General features: G+C 57.3%; 1 protein-coding gene and 1 long non-coding RNA gene across 2 annotated transcripts; one reads left to right on the top strand and one right to left on the bottom strand.

Moving 5' to 3' along the window:
- Nucleotides 1–1,674: 1,674 nt before the first annotated feature.
- CPSF4L (cleavage and polyadenylation specific factor 4 like) lies at nucleotides 1,675–11,650 on the bottom strand. Its single transcript, XM_055579473.1, has 7 exons — nucleotides 11,644–11,650; nucleotides 10,886–11,019; nucleotides 8,686–8,815; nucleotides 4,769–4,864; nucleotides 4,524–4,622; nucleotides 2,525–2,687; nucleotides 1,675–2,057 (listed from the first exon to the last, which is right to left on the bottom strand). The coding sequence occupies exons 1-7, from the start codon at nucleotides 11,648–11,650 to the stop codon at nucleotides 1,754–1,756; spliced, it is 933 nt and encodes a 310-aa protein (XP_055435448.1). The 3' UTR covers nucleotides 1,675–1,753.
- Nucleotides 11,651–11,709: 59 nt separating this feature from the next.
- Nucleotides 11,710–14,068, top strand: LOC129651101 (uncharacterized). Its single transcript, XR_008714006.1, has 2 exons — nucleotides 11,710–12,256; nucleotides 12,628–14,068. It is a non-coding gene; the product is annotated as an uncharacterized LOC129651101 (long non-coding RNA).
- The last annotated feature ends 2,253 nt before the right edge of the window (nucleotides 14,069–16,321 follow it).

Genomic DNA, 16,321 nt, shown 5'->3' on the forward strand with positions numbered 1-16,321 from the left:
ATATTCCTCTGTTCTGGTTACGTGCCTCTGCTGGACACTCACCTGTGAGATAAGTAGCACGTCCGTCCTTGGACAAGTGATCTAACTTAACTGGAGCCTCCTTGTTCCAGGCCATAAAACGGGGACAGGTATACCTCTCTGCAGAGATTGGTGAGATGAGGAGTCGCAATATAGTAGGAATGAAACAACACCACCTTTGCTGACAACTCCTGTGGCCTTGTCCTGCATCCACATCCTGAACTGGAATCCAGCAAGAGGCCCCACCTCCATCCAGCCAAACTCCAGCTGCCACCAGGGCGCTTGCTTTCGTCAGCCAAGCACCATTCTTCACCTGCCGCCCGCTCACAACCACCCAGTCAGGCCAAAGTGGCCGTCACATTCCCCCAGAGAGAGGGTGCAGGCTTGAGAACGGTGGTGGTCTGGCTGCGTGCCGTGTGTCACATACCCGCCCAGGGAGGAGCTGTCTGCTGGGCCAGCGTGCTCTTGGACGGTCTTGCCCCCCGCCCTCTCCCCTTCCACCAAGCGGGATAAGGCCGCTGCCTGTGTCTGCAAGACCGGCGGGCCTAGTCCCTCCACACCATCCCTCTTCTCTTCCTCCAGCAGGCCTGGCCTGGCCTCTCCAGGCCTCGCCCCGTGGGTTAGGCTGCCCGGGGGGCTGACTTAGACGATGACAGATCACATGGTGCTTGCTGCCCCATGTCACTTCCTCACCTCCTGGGGCAAGCCTCGTTGGTACCGTCTACCTCCCCTCCCTGCCCCCATGATCCCTCACGTAAGACAAGCACAGTATCAAATCCTGAATTTAAGGAAGCCGTCCAGGGAAGCAGCTGTCGCGCAAAAGAAGCTTGATTTAATCGCCAGTTTACAACAGTAGCTCAGGCCGGGTGCAGCGCAAGCGCCGGGAGCGGCGTGCGTGTGTGCATGCGGCCACGGGGAGCCGAGCAGGGTGCACCCTCAAGCTGGCCGCGCCGGCACTGCGCTTCCCTGCTGCATGGCTGACTCATTGCTGCCGCGGACGTGAGCCCCCACTCCTGCTGTGTCTGCAGCAGCTCGCTCACTTAGAGGAGAAGAGGAAGCGGGAAGCAGGCTGCTTCGGCCTCTGTGCTGGTTAGCGGGCAGCACGGCCTTCCAGCATCTTCACTACAGAAGGTCCTCCCGTTCCCCAGACCAACGTGGGGTCTTGTGTTTTAATGAGTCCTACCAGTTGACTCTTACTGGCATAACAGCTCATTTTTCAACACTAAAAGAGAAAAAGTTAACCGTGTGACTTTTTGTAAATTCACATCCCAAGAGAAAAAAAAGCCAAATTCTCTCGGGCAGCATAGGAGACCGTTAGCTGGCTTACTGAGGAACCTGGCTTCTACTCTTAAATGAAGTTCCTTGTTTGGCCTGAGAAAGGCCTTGAGATCCACGCCCAGCATCGCTAACCCAGAGAACAGGGCTGGACACGTAAAGAGGAGGACAGCATCGTTTGAGGAGGGCGAGCCCTGTGCCCCCTTCACCTCTCATCCCTGCACTACTGCTGTCTTGCAAAACAGAGCGCAGAGGATAATTTAGAGTCTGTCTCTTCAAGGTGTGAAACATGATGGTTTTCTTTCTGATGAGCCAAAGACAGCAACCAGGAAAGGCAAAGTGTGGGCTTCCCTGGTGGTCCAGTGGTTGAGAATCCACCTGCCAATGCAGGGGACACGAGTTCAATCCCGGATCCAGGAAGACCCCACAGGCTGTGGGGCAACTTGGCCTGTGTGGGAAACTACTGAGCCCCCGGGCCCAGAGCCCGAGCTCCACAGCCAGAGGAGCCCCCGCGACGAGAAGGCCGAGCTCCGCAGCCAGAGCAGCCCCCGCGACGAGAAGGCCGAGCTCCGCAGCCAGAACAGCCCCTGCGACGAGAAGGCCGAGCTCCGCAGCTGAAGAGGAGTCCCCGCGACACGAAGGGCGAGCTCCACAGCTGAAGAGGAGTCCCCGTGACACGAAGGGCGAGCTCCGCAGCTAGAGAGGAGCCCCCGCAACAAGAAGGCCGAGCTCTGCAGCTAGAGAAGAGCCCCTGCTCGCCACAACTGGAGACCCAGCACAGCCAAAGATAAAATGAATTCTTTAAAAAATGCAAGCTGGGTGACATCCGATAAAATGAATTCTTTAAAAAATGCAAGCTGGGTGACATCCGATAAAATGAATTCTTTAAAAAATGCAAGCTGGGTGACATCCCCTTCCTTACCAAGCTGCCCCCTCCCCCCAGCACATCTTAAGACCATTATGTATAAATAACTCAAGGGATCACTGGGCAGCAAAACAGGGCCTGGAAGATGTCTAACTCATTAGCCTTTTAAAGAAAGAAACAGTCTGTCTGGCAGGGGAAGCAAATAAAGTAAGGTTGAGACCTTACAATCGGAACATTTGGTTTACCAGCCAAATTGCCCCATTCTCTCTTAATTCACCAAAACCTGAGTCTGGCTTCTTAACCTGCTGCTAATCACCCCTCCCCTGGTCCTCAACCCAGCAACAGCCCAGTTCCGTCCTCACTCACCCTGTAGCACGGCCCGCTCCAGCACCTGAGCCCCAGGCAGTGGGCAGCCCCCGGCTCACGGGGCCTCGTCTGAGGATGAGGAGGCAGGCACTCTTGTCAGGGAGGGGGCCCCGCTTGGTTCCCAGGCAGGAGGAAGTATGGACCCCAGGGGCTGCTTGACAAGCTGCAGATAAAGTGAAGCCAGGAGGAAACACTGCAGACACCCACTGTGTACAGACAAGGCAGCTTTACACAGGGCAGAGGGCCTGGCCAGGCGTCCAGGCCGTGAATGGCCTTGTTTTACAGCTTAATTGCCGAAAGCATCCCTTTGGATGGAAGTTAGAAATGGGCTTGTGAATTCCCCGGTGCAGATGATCACGGGCCCCCTGCCATCAGCCATCCCACCGGGGACCAGCAGGGGTCGCCCTCCTCCCCTGCCAGCACCACCCCAGCCTAGCGCTGGAGAGGGAAGCCTCATTGGTGTCCAACTCTTTGGGACACCACGGACTGTGGCCCGCCAGGCTCCCCTGTCCATGGGATTTCCCAGGCAAGAATACTGCAGTGGGTTGCTATTTCCTTCAAGGGATCTTCCGGACCCAGGGATCAAACCCACGTCTCCTGTGTCTCCTGCACTGGCAGGCAGATTATTCACCACTGAGGCACAAGGGGCAGCACTGGATACAGAGCCCCTACTTAACACGAGTTCAGTAGCTGCCCCCAGCATCCATGCTCCCCATTTGGCCTCTGTCAAACTTAACCAGCATCCAGCCATCCCCACCAGGGACCAGCAAGCATTGTCTATAGCAACCCAAACAGTAAATATTTTTGGCTTTGCAGGCCATCTGGTCTGTGTTGCAGCTACTCAACTCTGCCATCGTGCCATCGTATGCGTGAGCACAGTCAGAGACAGGAAATGTAAATGATGAGCTTGGCCCCGTTCCAGTGGAACTATTTATAAACACTGGAATTTCATTTCTGTGTGTCAAAAAATACTACATTGGGTTTTTCTTCTTTTTTTCTTCACAACCTTTAAAAAAAAGTCACCCTTAGGTTCCAGGTTGTACAGAAACAGAGGGCCCGATTCGCCCCGCAGGCTGTGCCTTGCTGACTGGGGACTGTTGTTCAGTTGCTCAGTCCTGTCCCACCCTGTGAGCCCATGGACTGCAGCACTCCAGGCCTCTCTGTCCTTCACAGTCTCCCAGAGTTTGCTCAGGCTCGTGACCCAGGATGGAGGCCCTCATTATCAAGGCTTGTTATCAGTGGAAGCAGCGTCTGTTCCCACGGGGACCAGCCACGAGCAGGGCGGCCCTGACGCAGAACAGCTCTGGACCACAAAGCCTCAGCTTGGCCCCAGGTCCTTTCATTAAAACCCACACATGTGTTAATCGAGCCAAAGAAGGAGAAGGGCTGGGGACTGAGACGCTCTGCCGAAAGCAGAGATGACAGAAGTGCGAGGGGGTCTGGGAGGAAGGACCCCATATGAGCACCTTTCCCGGGATGAGCAGATGGGGGGAGGGTGAGAGCGTGCGGCAACAGTGCAGGGCTGGGGAGGCGGCTCCCCCTCCCTCCCCCCCCCCCCCCCCACCCGCATGCTGGAAAGGAGTGAGCCCGCCGCCCCCTGCCTGCCTGCACTCACCTTCAGGTAACTTGGGTTGAATGAAACATTCATCCTGGGACTGAAGGAGGCATGGAGAGACAGACAATCACAGCGTGGCTCTAAGCCCCGCTTCCCACCGCCGGCTCACTAACACCCCTGCACTGGCCTGCTGCCCCGATTGCGTGTTCTCGGAACCCCACAGGGAAGGCCCTGAATAAGCTGACAGGACTGGTTAGAGTTCAGCAGGACCAAGGAGAGGTGGGCGCAGGGGGAGCCCCGCCCCGAGAACCTCAGGGGTGGATGCTGGCCGGACGCTTCACTCCCCACCTCGGGCCAGCGAAGGTACAGAAGGCTCTAGAAGCCAGAGTGGGCCCAGCACGGTGGGGCGACAGCAGGGGCGTCAGGTTGGTCTCTCACACTTACTGTGCAAATTGGTACCTGGGTCCTTCCGGGCAGGAGCCAGCTTTAAGTAGTTAGTACACTTTGTCCTGCGGACATGTCGGTACTTACACAGTGGACCTGCTGGCAAAGAGAAAACGGAGGCCAGACGGATCTTCTTTAGCAAGGGAAGGTGGGGGCAGAGACAGACCGCCTCAGGAAGGTGCGTCCCTACCCTGCCGGGAGACACCCCCACATCCCCTGGAGCCCCCTTTCCGTCAGGGCCTCACCGTGCTTGCAGAAACCTCGGTCGTCCCCCGGACAGTCCTGGGTCTTGAAGGCCGGCTTCACGTGGAGGAACGGACATTCCTTGTTGCTGCAGTCCCCTGAAAATCCCAGCATTCTCTGTGCACAAGCAGGCGCGTCTTCGAGGTCACATCCACCCTCCTGGAACAAGACTGCCCCTGCCCCTTGCACACAGGCCACTTGCCTGCCTTCTGGGGGTCAGCGCTTTTTTGAGGATAGCAAGAAATTTCTCCTCTCTCCGGCAAGCTAAGAAAGGTGGATCCCACCCGTATTGGCTCAGTGGGGCTTGGGTATGAATACACTCATCTGGAGGAGGTGGGGCAGGGCCAGATGTTCAGAAGGAGGGACTGGAACTGAAGGTATTCAGGGGCTACTTGGGAGAAGGAACGAGGAGAGGTGGGGAAGAGGAGACCCCTAGCCAGCAGCTAGAGATCCAGGAAGACCCCGACCCTGCATGGAGATGTTGCTCCTCTGTCCATGGGATTTCCCAGGCAAGAATACTGGAGTGGGTTGCCAGGCCCTCCTCCAGGGGATCTTCCCGACCCAGGGATCGAACCCGCGTCTCTCATGTCTCCTCCACTGGCAGGCGGGTTCTTTACCACTAGCGCCACCTGGGAAGCCCTGTACCATGGTTAAAGCTTCATCTCTATGATGAAACCTATAAGGCTTCCAGAACCTACATAGTTCTTTCTGGGGGAAATGCTGCAAGAGCAGAGCACTGCTTCAAAGTTGGCACAGAGATGAAATAAACGGGACCCAGAGGGACACCTGTGGTTTCACGGGGCCTGCGCTGTAACCCATCTATTTGTGGATCTGACCAAAACTCCTGGTTCCTAGGAGGAGCCAGCCCTATTAGCACAGACCACCAGGAGTTTGGGGAGGGAGTCTAAGCCTGCTTAGCTTCCACACAAGGCCCCAGGGACTCTGAAGGGACCAAGGGGGAAGACTCAGCCCTTTTTTTACCTCATTCAAGTAGAGAACTGGGGAGTGTTTCCAATCTCATCCTCCTTAAAAGCCTACAACTTATCAATGAAAGATCAGAAGGAGAAATTAAGGAAACAATCCCACTTACCACTGCATCTAAAAGAATAAAATACTTAGGAATAAACCTATCTAAAGAGGCCAAAGACTTGTAGTACTCCAAAAACTAGAAGATGCTGATGAAAGAAATCAACAATGATACAAGCTGACGGAAAGATACACTGTGTGCTTAGACCGGAGGAATCTGTAGCGCTAGAACGACTGTACTACCCAAGGCAGGGACCTCCCCGATGGCTCAGTGGTAAAGAATTTGCCTGCAATGCGGGAGACACAGGTTCAATCCCTAGATCAGGAAGATCTCCTGGAGGAGGAAATGGCAACCCACTCCAGCACTCTTGCCTGAAAAATCCCATGGACAGAGACGCCTGGCAGGCTACGGTCCACAGGGTTGCAAAGAGGTGGACATGACTTAGCGATTCAGCACAACACACAGGACCCAAGGCAATCTACAGATTCAACACAAGCCCCATCAAATTACCAGTGGCATTTTTCACAGGTTTTTTGTTTTATATGTGTGTATGTATGTGTGTGTGTAAAATAGATAACCAACAGAGACCTACTGTATAGCATGGGAAACTGTACTCAATATTTTTTAATAACTTATAATGGAAAAAGATCTGAAAAAAGTACATATATATATATATAAATGAATCACTTTGCTGTACCCTGAAACTAACACAACATTGTAAATCAACTGTACTTAAAAAAAGAAAAAAAAAACAAAAACACCCTGCAACTTAGCGCTTTTCAGGGCCAAAAGGAACACCACAATGTCAATTCCACTGGTTTCCAAACAGGTCTATTCTGTACCTCGGGCTTCTGCAAAGCGAGGTCTCTCCTGAGCCCCGAGGAACGCCATGGCTTCCCCAGAATTCAACCTCCGCCCTTTCGCAGTCCTCTCATTTCACAAAGGAGGACACCGGGGCTCCGAGAGGAGGGACCTTGCGTCCATTACCACCGGCTTCCTCACACTGAAAGGTGTGCGTGCAGCTGTCCGCGTGGGCTCTCGGCACGGCGCTCCCCTGGGCTCCAGCCTTCGGAAGAAGGGAGGTGACCCCCCGGGACTGGCGAGCAGTGGCAGAGGCGGCCTTTTCCGCGCCGCCCGGTGTGGCTTCCGTTCCTCTTTCCGCCAGCAGGTGGCGCCCGCCCCCCGCCTGCCGTCGGCCGGGCAGCCCCGGCTGGTACCTTTGGGACGGGCACTCGTCCACTTGTAGGGCCAGGACCCCCGCTTCCTACCTCCTTTCAGTGGCCCTTTCCCGCTGCTACATCTCCCCAACAATAGTTTTTAAGTAAAACCATTCCTTCCAGTAAGACCAATAATTACACTTTGATAAGCACAGTATATCTAATAATAGAGACATTCATTCATTGACTCCAAGAGCCAAAAAAGAAAAAACCTGGCTTACACATCACAACCCTGGTGTCCACACACGCCCTCACGCTGGGGATTGCGCGAGGGCAGACAGGGACCTGGTCCTGTTCCCAAATCCATGCCCAGCACGGCCCCCACTCCCCGAAGGAAACCAGGCAAGGTTAATTAAAAGAATAAAGTGTCCTTTTAACTTATGACCAAGGAGGGGCCAGGCTCCGGATAAACTCGGTCCTTTCCTACAAGGGACGCACATGCGGGCAGCCCTCATGAACTGCCACCACTGGCCGGGAGGGGCAGGAAACAGGATTGAGCCCGAGGGAAGCTCTTGCTGACCCTGAGGGGGACGCCTTCTTCCTGGATACCCAGGACTCCCCCCACCCCATCAACACTAATGAGGGACAGCTGCCCGCAGCCTCACTGACGTCTCAAAGCCCAGCCGCCTGGCTCAGAAGTGTCCCTGGAGGCTGGCCCCCCTCCCTCCGAGTCCCTCTTCAGAATACAGTTTGAAAACCACTGGACTAGATAATCCTTAAAGCTTCTTCCAGCTCTGAAAAGCAGTGAACTGTAAAAGTTTATCGGAAAAGCTAAGACCTGAAACACACACACAGATCCCGTTCTTAAAGGAGGCGGTGGCTTCCCCCTGCATGGCCCCTCGGATGGCAAGAGAAAGACTGGAGTCAGAGGGAGGGGACGCGCGGGTCACACAAGGTCTCTGCAGGGGGCCAAACTTATGAAGCTCATGACGGCCCCTTCACGGTGACCCTCTGCTGCTCATCAGTGATGCTGAGGCAGTCTAGTCGCTCAGTTGGATCTGACTCTTTGCAGCCCCATGGACTGTAGGCTCCTCTGTCGGTGGGATTTCCCAGACAAGAACACTGGAGTGGGTTGCTGTTTCCTTCTCCAGGGGATCTTCCCGACCCAGGAAACGAACCTGGGTCTCCTGCACTGCAGGGGGATTCTTTACTGACTGAGCTAGGAGAGAAGCCCCCAATCAGTGATGCTAGTTTTCCGTTTAGGGAAGCGATGTAAAGCTTTCTTCTAAAGGAAGCGAAAAATAGCAAGATGGTTGAAAGAGGCGGCGATGGGGCAGGTGCGTCCAGCCCCACCGTGAAAGTGCGGGCTGTTTGGGAAACACTGGCTCCGACACTCCCTGGGGCTCCAGAGACCGCCTCCTTTCCAGACAGCCCGTCTGGCTGTGTGATTAGCCGGACTGGGCAGGGTAACAATTCGGCCTTTGATTCCCGCCCCACCCTCCCCTTCCCTGGGGCGGGGCGGGGCGGGGGTGGGGAGGACGGGCTTCGTGTGCCTGAGCCTGGCAGGGCAGTGGAGCGGGGCTCAGAAGACAGGTCCGATTTTTGTAGAGGGGTTGGAGAAGTAGGGTGGCCTGGCCTGCCACCTGGGACGCTCGAGACCTCCTTTGGGGGCCCTTCCCAAATTTCCTTCCCCTCCCTCGGGACGGGGGGCAGTGCAGGAAGGGGCATCGCCCACCGGACTTGAAGGAGAAGTGGCACTTGGGCATCCTGGCGACATCGTTCTGGTGCAGGAACTTGCACTGGTCGCCCTTCTTGCACACCACTGGCTTCTCGCCCCTGGTCGTGCCGGAACGGTCACAGCTTCCCTGGGGACCCAGAGCACCTGGCTGGGGGCCCCACACACCCAGAGCCTGGGCCCAGCTCAGCCCTAGCAGGAGGTACCGCCGTCCCTTCCCTTGGCGAAGGCTGGAACTGGGGGCCAGAGACGGCTTAACAGACAGCCCCCAGCCCTCTCTGCCCGACATGATGCTCTGGCCCTTCTCGAACCCCAAGAATGCCCCCCCAGGGCAGACACCTCCCAAAGCACCCATCACACCCCATCCCCTCCAGCCTGACCATGCAGGGGTGGGGGCGGGGGTTGGTTTCCAGCCCTGGTCCCTCCAGGCCCCCAACCCAGCAAGGCCCCAGCACAAAGGAAGAACTCGTTAAGGGCCTGCGGAACTCATGTCTTAAAAAATAATACAAATGCTGTTTCCTGATTCCGGAGATCTAACGTGGTGACGTGAGAGCCAACCTTGTAACAATTCAGAAGGAAATGGAAAGGTTATATTTCGCTCTTTGTCATCTTAGTTCAGGCGGTCTTGCCGACGGCAGGAAGGACACCCCTCAGTTTCTAAACAGGATACCCCTCAGTTTCTAAACAGGACCGGTGTTGTGCTGAGCCAACTCTATGGTAGCGTTTTCGGGAGGTGTTCCTTCTGATGGTCTTACTCTCCACCTCTGGCCATTGGCTCACCTGGCTCTGACCTTCCAGACCTAAGAACACTTTTATTTCTTTGCAAGAGGGTATCTCTGTGAAACCCTGCTCTAGAGACTGGATGGACCAAGCTGAGGATTCAAAGCCTGGAGTGACCAACCAGTTCATTGCTCATCCTCACCCCACTGTCCAGGGCTGCCCCAAACATGAACTAGTCACATGGCCACACAGGCTCCCGGTCCCCTGTCTGGGCCCCTCCTGGCCTCCCAGCTTCCCCGGAACAGAATCACTTGGATCCTAAAAGCAGGCCCTAAACTCATTCCAGGTTTCTCAACCTAACTCTAGAGGGGAACTGGAGACCCCCAAATTGGAGGCAAGACTTCTGGGGGCAACTGGATTTCTACAGGAGGAGCCCGTGAGTGGTTCAGAAACCAGAAGACGGGAACACCTGATTTATGTCAGCCCCCCCTCACAGAATGTCTGCAATGGGGGAGAGAGGTTTGGAAGAGCGCACAGTTGGGCCCCTTTGGGGAGGGGGAGACATAAGTTTCTGAGACTGCAGCCTGAACTTTCTTAGGACACAGGAATGGAGGGGCCCACTAAACGGGTCCCAGATTAACTCAGAGGGGCAGGAAGGAAGCCCCTCTCCTGGCCAGGGGAGAATTAAGAACTCAGGGGCCTCCTGGGAGCACACATTTGACACCACAAACACTCCCACCTACAGCTGGGCAGAAAGAAAGGACTGTCTCCTTGCAGGCAGCCGTGCCTGCCCTAATGGGTGCTATGAAGTCAGGGACATCCCTGGGAGGTGGTGGGTAGCCCCCTTGATGGCCCCACCCACTTGCCCTTTGCCCTGAGAATGAACTCATGCCCCTTCCCACCTCCCCTTCCTCACGTGCAAATCCAGCACCCCAGTCCCGGCCAAGTGAGCCTGCCAGCCCTCACCTCTGCCCACTCGCCTTTCTCACAGAGCCTTTTGGTGAAGAAGGTGCACACAGCTGTGCCTGACTCTGGGGGCGAAGTGCCTGACTCTGGGGGCGAAGAAGGCAGAGGGGGCGCTGTGGCTGCTGGAGGGCCTTCACCCCCTGCCCCCCGAGGCGTGGACCTCTAGGTGCTGGCCTCCAGGAACCAGCCTCTGGACTCAACAGCTAAGCGCCCTGAACTCTGCAGTGGAGATGATGGACTGGGGGCCCAAGGCTGGCCTGGCGCTCAGGCGGCCCGTGGGGTCATCCCAACTTCTTTCAATTGACCCCTCTAGGGTCTCCGCTTTGCCAGCAGCCTGCCCCGTTTTCTGGCTTCCTGGAAAGGATGTAAGGGGGACAGGGGGGTGCCTGAGAAGCAAGAGGCTACACTGGGGGGTCCCAGCCAGACAGGACGGTGGGCCAGAGCCCTCCTCCACCTCTCTGGTGAGCAGCTGAGAGGAAGCTGGGGGCGGACTAGGGGTCCCAGCCGCACTCACTGTCCATGGCCTGGAAATCAGGAGCCCAGTGCCCTTCTGCGTCTCCACGTCCTTCTCGAAGGCTAAGGCCAGCCGCTCCAGCCCCACGATGACCTCCTGCACCCTCTCCGCCCTGCTGGGGCTGAAGAAAGGCCCTCAGGCCTCCAAGGTGGACCTTATTATATAGCTCCTCGGAGGCCCTTAAAGGGCCAGGCTCTGCGGAGGCCCCCCCCACCCCCCCCACCCCGGCGGGCTGCACCCCCGCGCCCGGCCGTTTCCCGCTCCTGCCCCACGCAGGGGCGCAGAGCCCGGGGCCCCACACCCCACCCCGGGAACACAAGACCCGTTCCCGATGCGCGCTGCTGGGTAGGGACGAGCGAGCCCCCCCCCCCCCCACTGCTCGTCTGCAGGCTCCCAAACACGCAGCGTCCCCAAACCTGTGTTCAGGTGACTTTGTGGGGGGTTTTGGCCCAGCACCGGGTCTTGGTTGCAGCGTGTGGGATCTAGTTCCCCGACCAGGGATCGAACCCAGGCCCCCTGCATCGGGAGCTCAGAGTCTTAGCCACTGGGCCTCCAGGGAAGTCCCCCCGGGTTCACACTTTTCACGTGAAGGCACGGCCGCAGGTGTAAGCTGTGAGGAGAGTTGCACTAGCCAGCCCCAGCGAGGCCGCCCTAATGCTCAGATTCACAGGAGCTGGAGGAGCCTGGGAGCCGGAGGGCGAGGGGGTGGGGCGAGGGTGCGAGGGGGTGGGGCGAGGGTGCGGCGGGATCAGGCCCACCCCCCATCCCCGCCCCAGTTACCCTACCATCGGGCCCCCGCCCGCGGGGACCCCTGACGGCCCTCCTCCGGCCTGAGTGACAAGCAGGAGCGAGCTCTTCACACGAGAGCAGGGAGAGAGAAGAAATCCGGGGGAATCGGAAATCTCTGAATGAATAGCGCTTTGTTCGTCCGGCACACAATCCCGAGCCGGCCGGGGCGGGAGGGCGGGCCGAGCAGGGGCCGCGGCCTCCCAGCCCGGATTCCGCGGGCCACCCGCGCGCCTCCCGCCCCTGAGAAAGCGCTTTGTACACGAAATCTCTATGCAAATGTTGTTTTATGATCACTACACCACCCCTGCCCCCAGGCCCGGGACGTCTGCAGAAGCTCTCAAAGGAGCACTTGAGGACTCTAACCCGAACCGGCCTCCACCTCCCGCCGCTCTGGCCCCCCGCGGCCTTCCCCCTCCACCAGGCTGAGGTCTCAGCGTTGCGGAGGAATGGGCGCCCGCAACCCAGGCGCCCTCCTTGCTGGACAGAGCGGGCAAGGCCGGCAGCACCCGACAGGCCCGCAGCTGGGCCAACACGACGGAGCCTGCTGGCTTTTGTTTCCGCGTGGCCTTCGCTCCCCGAGTGGTAGTTGTTGTTGTTTTGAACTCCGGTCAGAAAAGGAAACAGAGAGATAGGCCCCTGGAGCCCCGGAGGGGAGGGGTGGGGTAGGGACAGGATCCAGGAGACTCCAGAGCTCGGAGCTCCCGCCAGCTGCACCCCCGGGAGTCAGAGGGGTTGTGGGGGGGGGCGGGGAGGGCTCTCGGAGGGGGGTCTGGTGACGATGGGGGAGGGGAGGGACAGTGTCGGGGTGGGGGGTGGTCAGCAGTGTGAGAGCAGGGGCATGGTGCACCATGGCAGGCCAAGGCAAGGTCAGGGCCTCGGTTCTGTGGAAGCGTGGGCCCTGGACCTGGAGCGTCTTTTAGGACTGTTTTCTGTTTTTTGTTTTAATCATGAAGCCCGTGGGGAGCTCGTTCAAGGTGCTGTCACACACACAGCACCCTGGAGAACGGAGTCTCAGGAGACCACTTCGCGGATGGTACAAAATAATCATTACAGTCCTGGAGACGTCTTTGGGGGCGCCTCCCAGCACCTTGGTGGCCCAAGAAGACTTCATCATAAGGGCTGACGAGGAGACCGCTCCCTCATCCACCCCCGCCCCACCCCACCCCCGACCAAGAAGGTGCGTGCAGGGCGACGTCGGTGGGTTCCCTCCTCCTCTGCCTTGCCGTCGGCAGCGCGGCGTGAGTGACAGCACCCTGCTCGCAGGATGTGGGCTTCTCCGAATCCCTCCGGGAGTGGGCTGCCTGGTCTCCTCCAGGAGGTTCCAAGTCCTCACCTCGCCTGCCTGTGGCTGTGACCTTATTTGGAAACTGGGTCTCCGCAGACACAGACGCAATTAAATTAAAGATCTCAAGGTGAGATCATCCTGGAATTCAGGTGACTCCTAAACACAATGACGGGTGTCCTTATAAGAGAATAGAAGGCGACTGGAGACGCTGAGATGCAGAAGAGCCCCACAGAAGGAGCCTCGCGAAGCCGGGAAGAGACTGGAGGCACCCGAGGGACCCCACGGAGGCCGCCCCTACTGGAAGCCAGGAGCGGACCAGGGGCTCCTCCCGCAGGGGCTCCGGAAGGAACCAACCTGTGAACCTTCAGGTGTGCGCCAGGTGTGCCCAGCCGTGTCCGACTCTTCGCGCCCCCTTGGACTGTAGCCGGCTGGGCTCCTCTGTCCATCTCCAGGCAAGAGTGGGTTGCCATGTCCTCCTCCAGGGGATCTTCCCCACCCAGGGATCAAACCTGCATCCTTGGCATCTCCTGCATTGGCAGGGGGTTCTTTATCACTGCACCACCTGGGAAGCGCTTTGACACCTCAGTAGTGAGAGTGAATTTCTGTTGCTTTAAGCCACCGCCTCTGTGTCCATTTGTTACAGCAGCTTCAGGAAACATCTTCCCACCTGGAGACCGAGCTTCCACAAGTCCCCGCCCTTTCTACAGAGGCCCAAATAAGCATGTAGACAAGTCGGGCGATTGACAAGGTCCCACAGCTCACGAGCATCAGAGCTGGGAGCTGGGGGGACTTCTCTGGTGGTCCAGAGGTTAAGACTCAGCACTTCCACTGCAGGGGACATGACTTCAATCACTGGTCAGGAACAAAGATCCCGCATGCCACGCAGCCAAGAAAAAAGTAAAGAAAAACTTGGACATGACCTAAATACCCATCAATTAGTCTGCCTGGTTAAATAAATTATTTAAAAAAAAAAAAAAGAATTGAGAGTCAGATCTGGGTCTCCCATCTGGCAGGCCCTTTGCATCTTCTCTGTCTCAGAACTAGCGATGCTGCCCACCCTGCACCCCCATTTATATTCCTCCCTCAGGGTTCTGGAGTGGACCGTGGATCATGCAAGGATAAAAAGCCAGCCCCAGGCCAGGGGAACCCTGGCGACGCCTGGGGGAGGGTGCTGGGCTGGGGCAGGGGTAGAGGGAGCTCTGGCATGTCCCCTCTGGAAACTTCCATCTCCTCTTCTGTGCCCTGGAGCTGATCCCCCAGCATTTGTGTTTTCATTTATTACTTAATTCATGGCTGCAAAGTGGACATGCAAATCACTGTACAAACAGTGGTGTTAATTTTTAATCACCATCATTACGAGCTTCTCGTTGAACTCGGACTGCGGATTTCCTGAGTCATCATCCCCGCGCTCCTTTCCCTTTCTGAAAGCACAGCTCTGAAAAGCAGGGTCTGCGGGAGCTCTGCAATTCTCCTGCCTGGAACTGGCCGAGGTCATGGAGGTCATGAGCTCTGCCAGGCCTGGGATGGGTCCCAGCCCGGGCTTTTCTGGGTAGCGTGTGGCCACACCCCCCTGGGTACCCCTGCATCTGCCTTACCCCCAGCTCGAACGCTAGCATTGGCATCGGGCAGGTCAGGGTTCACACCTTGGTTCTGTGGGTCCCCAGCCTGCTGTCCCAGGCCACCTCTCTGAACCTCAGATTCTGCGACAGTAAAAGGGAGACCCACAGCATGACCTCTGGGGGAACTGAGGTTGGTGAGAAGTCCACGTGGCTGCCTGACACAGCAGGTAGGTGCTGTGAGGTGTGACCCGATGTTCAAGGGCCCAAGTGTCCTGCCCCCAGGTCCCTGGGGCCACCCTTCTCCAAATATATTATTCCGTCCAGCCCCTCATAAAAGGTCCTTCAGGGTGGGGGCAGGGGGCTCCACGCCGTGCAATTGTTGCTGGAGGGGCTCTAGGTCCAGTAGGGATGGGCCTGGCTGCTGGAGAGCTGTTGGGGGAAGACAGAGGGCAGAGGAAGCACCACCTCCCGCCGTGACACTCAGCTGCTGCTCTGGGCCAGGAACAGTGGGCCCGCGTGCCCTGCCCCTTTGCTGCTCTTTGTGCCCGAGATGCCACTTGGCGGGGACAGCTGTTGGTTTCACAAGAGGCACTGGACGTGCAGGGCGGGGATGTCCAGCAGCCGGGACGGTCCTGCTGTGTCCCTGCCCCGGAGCTTGGCCTCTGGGAGCCCGCGGTTCTAGGAAATCTGCTCTGGGTGGGGCATCCCCTTCCCCCAGGGGCACGGACCCAGTAACAGGGCTACTGACCCTCCCAGGTTTCTCATCACGGCTTCCTCCAGTCTTCTGCAACCGCTCAAGGGGCTTCTACCCATTTTGCAGATAAACCAAGGCCCAGAGAGGTGAAGCAATCGCTTAAAGCTCATGCAGCAAGTGGGTGTCAGAATGGGAACCTAGACTCCTGACTCTGTGTGTGTGTGTGTGTTAGTGGCTCGGTCGTGTCTGGCTCTGTGACCCCATGGACTGTAGCCCGCCAGGCTCCTCTGTTCATGGGATTCTCCAAGCGAGAATACTAGAATGAGTTGCCATTTCCTCCTCCAGGAGCTCTTCCTGACCCAGGGAACGAATGTGTGTGCATCGCAGGCAGATTCTTTACCATCTGAGCCACCAGGGAAGCCCAGACTCCTAACTATTGAACCTACTTGCTGCTGCTAAGTCATGTCAGTTGTGTCCGACTCTGTGTGACCCCATAGACGGCAGCCCACCAGGCTCCCCCATCCCTGGGATTCTCCAGGCAAGAACACTGGAGTGGGTTGCCATTTCCTTCTCCAATGTATGAAAGTGAAAAGTGAAAGTGAAGTCACTCAGTTGTGTCCGACTCTTAGAGACCCCATGGACTGCAGCCCACCAGGCTCCCCCATCCCTGGGATTCTCCAGGCAAGAACACTGGAGTGGGTTGCCATTTCCTTCTCCAATGCATGAGACTGAAAAGTGAAAGTGAAGTTGCTCAGTCGTGTCCGAACCTACTTACTGGACTAAAAAACCCCAGGGGGAAAGCCATTCATTCTCTTCTACAGTTGATAAGAACCAGTGCTCACTGGCTTTGGTGAGCTTCCCAAAGACCACCAGCTCAGTCTACACGACCGCAAGCTCCTACCAGTCAACAAAACTGCAGTTCAGGAAAGGCACCCCCCACCGCATCCAGGCTGGTAAGACTACCAAGACCTCCGTGACCCAAGGCTGTGCCTGTGGGCTGGCATGTGGATTGTACTTCTAGCCAGAGAGTCAAAGAGACAGGACATTTGGGGCTCAGGGAATCAGTCCTGGCCCAGGGAATGTCCCAATAGCTTATCTCTTCCAATGAG

This window comes from Bubalus kerabau, chromosome 4 (assembly GCF_029407905.1).
Source record: "Bubalus kerabau isolate K-KA32 ecotype Philippines breed swamp buffalo chromosome 4, PCC_UOA_SB_1v2, whole genome shotgun sequence".
Classification (NCBI taxonomy): Eukaryota; Metazoa; Chordata; class Mammalia; order Artiodactyla; family Bovidae; genus Bubalus; species Bubalus kerabau.

What these genes read in the sequence shown, in the direction of transcription:
- CPSF4L (XM_055579473.1), bottom strand. An exon ending in TGATTTCCAGGCCATGGACA is followed by an intron (nt 8,816 to 10,885) that starts GTGAGTGCGGCT and finishes CTGGGTCCCCAG; the next exon opens with GGAAGCTGTGACCGTTCCGG. An exon ending in CCCAGGTACCAATTTGCACA is followed by an intron (nt 2,688 to 4,523) that starts GTAAGTGTGAGA and finishes CTTTATCTGCAG; the next exon opens with CTTGTCAAGCAGCCCCTGGG.